Source organism: Mizuhopecten yessoensis, unplaced genomic scaffold (genome assembly GCF_002113885.1).
Source record: "Mizuhopecten yessoensis strain PY_sf001 unplaced genomic scaffold, ASM211388v2 hete_36098096, whole genome shotgun sequence".
In the NCBI taxonomy this organism is placed as follows: Eukaryota; Metazoa; Mollusca; class Bivalvia; order Pectinida; family Pectinidae; genus Mizuhopecten; species Mizuhopecten yessoensis.
The window spans coordinates 1-2,638 of NW_018485924.1; the positions used below are offsets into that span (position 1 = coordinate 1).

The following is a 2,638-nucleotide window of genomic DNA, read 5'->3' on the forward strand; positions in this document are numbered from 1 at the left end:
GACTGGGGCAGAATTGCCAATCCCCTCTATATACTGTCCCTGCTTCTACGAAGTCCTGTAAATATTCTTGAAGTATCTTGTTGGACTTACTCTGATATACTTTTCAAGTTTTGTGAACTTCAATTGTTAGTCTTATGTATGATACAAACATACACAACTGTTCATATGGCTAGTTTGTATTTTATCATCTTAAAAATCATTATTTTTATAAGAGGTTAAGACTGCCTGATTTCAAATTAGTCCAGAAAATGCCAATTGGTCATTATCAGCTGTACCAATTCTTATTAATTTTGCTTATTAGACTCTAAGAAGAAAATTGTATAAGATCAAACATCTTTTGATCACTTAATGTTCCAATTTAGATCAGTATTTCTCATTACTTTCGTGGCCCAAACCTCCCTTGGCCTTTGTATACGAAATCCAAATCCAAATGTTTGTTTCAAAGGGGCAGTTCAAGTTTCAGCCATTCAGTGGTTCAACCAATTAGATGATGTGTCGGTTATCTGTGATTTTGAATCACTCCATAAATAATAAAACTTTAAAAGGTTTAAAAAATGATAGAAATGCTATTTCGTCAAAACCTTCATGGAAATCAATAAAAAATCTTACACATGAAAGTCGACTAACTGAATGACAAATGGTCATGCGAATGGCGAACCTAATATTTTCATTATGAATTATTCAATTTCAATATTGGGAGGGGGGATTCAATCTAATGTGTTGATATTTTCAATACGTATATGTATACTAAAAATAACTTATTTTTCACGTACCTGTGTAAAAGAACCCGGCATTCACCAGATAATCAAGGTCATGTGCAGCGCGATGCGGCCAATGTGTATACGACTCACGGCGTGCGTTCTGCTCTGTGAACCTTGGGTTACGTATTGGGTAGGGGACCTCACCTCCCTGAGCGCCTGCTATTATGTTTTCGTTCTCTCTCACAGCCTCCCCACTTGAAGTCACATTATTATTGTTGGGTACAATTAGCGTGGCCCTGTCAAAGACTTCTCCTGTTCTAGGACGCTCAGCAACAAGTGAGTCAAATGAAGCTGCTCCATTGTTTGAAAAAAGTGATGATGCATTTTCCGTTTGTCGACGGTTAGTGGGTGACGTTGCTTCATCGATACGAATGTTTCCGTCATTGTTTCCAGAGCGTGTTCGTGCCGATGTGTCGTTTGCTTCCGACGTTTTTTCTGCTTGGGCTTGGTCTTGGTTGGGCTTTCTTTGCTGATAATTTCCTGGAGGCTGTTGAACCGGAGAGTGGGCTGCTTCCTGGTTGATTCCTATAGGAGATGCGGCTTGATTGTGTGAGGAATCCGTCAACGCTCCGTTTTGTTGGCCATCAAGACCTTGCGGGTTTGCTTGTCGGAAGAACTCACAATCAGGTGAATGCTCTCTGTGATACTGCATTGGAGTTGTACCGTTTAGAGCTGATGCATTTAGTTCCAGTCCACACGACTTACATTCAACGGTGGATGTGTTTGGGTCTTTGCAAGAAAAGCCACCCTCCACCAAAGGTCCGGTACGGATGTTACGGTGGGGCCAAATGTTGTAACTTGATAACCTCGACATCACATCCGGTACCATATAGAGATGTATATGTATCTCTTGTTGTGTGTCCCATGATAGCTGTCGTAAATGTCGCATGAATTCGGAAGTTTCCTTCGATTTCCTCGTCAATCTATTAGTAGGATCTTCTTTTGATTCACGGATTGAGGCTTCATATAAATATTTCACAATGACACTGTCAAACTTACAGGTTTTCAGGCTAATTGACGGTTTCTTGCCTCCTTTGATGGCATCAAATAGTTTTAAATGTCCCAAACATGGAAGTTTCCGTACAGCATAATCCCCTTTTCCTCCTTGAACAGTTCCTAAAGTCAATAAAGTGCTAATTAGATATCCATGCAAAGTCGACGTAATCTTACAGTATTAAAATCTCATTTGTTATAAAGTGCTTCTAACGAAACAAATAATAGTTACTTTTGTTCATTATGATTATCAGGCTGTTAGAATATAATACATTTACAGTGTTACTGTATTCTGCTACAGATAATAGAATGTTATAGTTATATTAATACTATCATTAAGTATATTCAATGGTGAACTTACAATCAGACTGTTTTTTACTATGAACTTACTACTTTTTTCGAAGAAGACTCATTCCAAATGTCTTTATACAAATATAATGATCCTGTTAAAGTGTACTTCATATGGTGTCATAATTCAGGTATTCTATTTAGCCTTTCAAGAAAGGCATCATCATTTTCCTCTTATTTCCATAAAAACACCACTCAACCGTCGGAATCTATCTTAAATAGGTATCTGTACGTATACTACAAATGTATTCTGGCAATGTTGTATTACCTTTATTGATATCTTTACGTGTAGCCAAACCAGGTGAGTCCAAATGCTTTTTTTCAACCAATAAATCTTTTTGGCTTTTAGGATGATCAGGATTGTTTTCAGAATTAGTTTCATCTTTACCCTGAAAAATGTTAGAAATCAAGTCATCATTATATACAAATTCTTCCTGCAGAAATGCATTGTGAATATACATATAACAAATAAAAATGAGAACAAGAGGTCTATGGGCCTAAACGGTCATCTGACTACAAAGACTGAGCAGGGAGAA

The 2,638-nt window shown here is 37.5% G+C and overlaps 1 protein-coding gene across 1 annotated transcript; it reads right to left on the reverse strand.

Annotated features, from left to right (window-relative positions):
• Positions 1-29: 29 nt before the first annotated feature.
• Positions 30-2,491, reverse strand: LOC110445026 (the record flags this gene model as incomplete). The annotated part of the gene is made up of 2 exons (XM_021489384.1): positions 30-1,877; positions 2,371-2,491. Coding segments are annotated over 2 exons (1,233 nt in total), but the record flags the coding sequence as incomplete, so codon positions are not given.
• Positions 2,492-2,638: the final 147 nt, after the last annotated feature.